Consider the following 1158-nt stretch of genomic DNA (forward strand, 5'->3'; position numbering starts at 1 on the left):
CCCTGGGGGTCCTGGGGGGTCCTGCCCTGTGCCCTGCGGGTCTTGCCTTGTACCCTGGGGGGTCCCATCTGTGCCTGGGGGTCCTACCCTGTGCCTTGGAGGTCTTGCCCTGTGCCCTGGGGGTCCTGCGTTGTGCCCTGGGGGTCCTGGGGGGTCCTGCCCTGCACTCTGAGGGTCCTACCCTGTGCCCTGGGGGTCCTGCCCTGTGCCCTGGGGGTCTTGTCCTTTTACTAGGAGGTCCTGCCCTGTGCCCTGGGGGTCCTGGGGGGTCCTGCCCTGTGCCCTGTGGGGTCCTGCTTTGTGCCCTGGGGGTCCTGCCCTGTGCCCTGGGGGTCCTGGGGGTCCCCTGGCTGCTCCTGTGGGGTCTCCCATCCCATCCCATCCCATTCCATCCCTCCACAGCAGTCAGAGCTGTCAGAGCTGGTGCAGTCCTACCCCAGCGAGGTGATGGAGGCAGCCCCTGCCCTGGGGGTCCTGGGGGTCTCCTGACTGCTCCCTTGGGATCTCTCATCCCATCCCATCCTATCCCATCCCGTGCCCCCACAGCAGTCAGAGCTGTCGGAGCTGGTGCAGTCCCACCCCAGCGAGGTGATGGAGGCAGCCCCTGCCCTGGGGGTCCTGCCCTGTGCCCTGGGGGTCTCCCATCCCATTCCATCCCATCCCATTCCATCCCCCCTCAGCAGTCAGAGCTGTCAGAACTGGTGCAGTCCTACCCCAGCGAGGTGATGGAGGCAGCCCCTGCCCTGGGGGTCCTGCCCTGTACCCTGGGGGGTCTCCCATCCCATCCCGTGCCCCCACAGCAGTCAGAGCTGTCGGAGCTGGTGCAGTCCTACCCCAGCGAGGTGATGGAGGCCGCCTGTGCCCTGACCTGCGACTGGGCCGAGAAGATCCTCAAACGCTCCTTCAACAACATCGTGGAGGTGGCTCAGTTCCTGCTGCAGCAGCACATCATCAGCTCCCGCTCGGCCCACGCAGACCTGGTCATGGCCATGGTGGTCTCAGGTGGGTGAGGGACCAGCCCTGGGCCCCGTGGTGGTCTCAGGTGGATGGTGAGGGACCAGCCCTGGGCCCCGTGGTGGTCTCAGGTGGATGGGGGGGGACCAGCCCTGGGCCCCGTGGTGGTCTCAGGTGGGTTCAAGGGCAGCCCTGGGCCCCGTG

At 67.5% G+C, this 1158-nt stretch overlaps 1 protein-coding gene across 1 annotated transcript in view; it reads left to right on the forward strand.

Annotated features, from left to right (window-relative positions):
* Positions 1-1128, forward strand: part of RFX5 (regulatory factor X5) — a gene marked incomplete at its 5' end in the record, with an annotated part of 5427 nt that extends 4299 nt beyond the window's left edge. The window contains one exon of the mRNA XM_017840114.1: positions 801-1128. Coding sequence (XP_017695603.1) covers positions 801-1010 — 210 coding nt within the window. The remainder of the gene's footprint in view (positions 1-800) is intronic.
* Between the last annotated feature and the right edge of the window lie 30 nt (positions 1129-1158).

Source organism: Lepidothrix coronata, unplaced genomic scaffold (genome assembly GCF_001604755.1).
Source record: "Lepidothrix coronata isolate B3197 unplaced genomic scaffold, Lepidothrix_coronata-1.0 Scaffold891, whole genome shotgun sequence".
Lineage (NCBI taxonomy): Eukaryota > Metazoa > Chordata > Aves > Passeriformes > Pipridae > Lepidothrix > Lepidothrix coronata.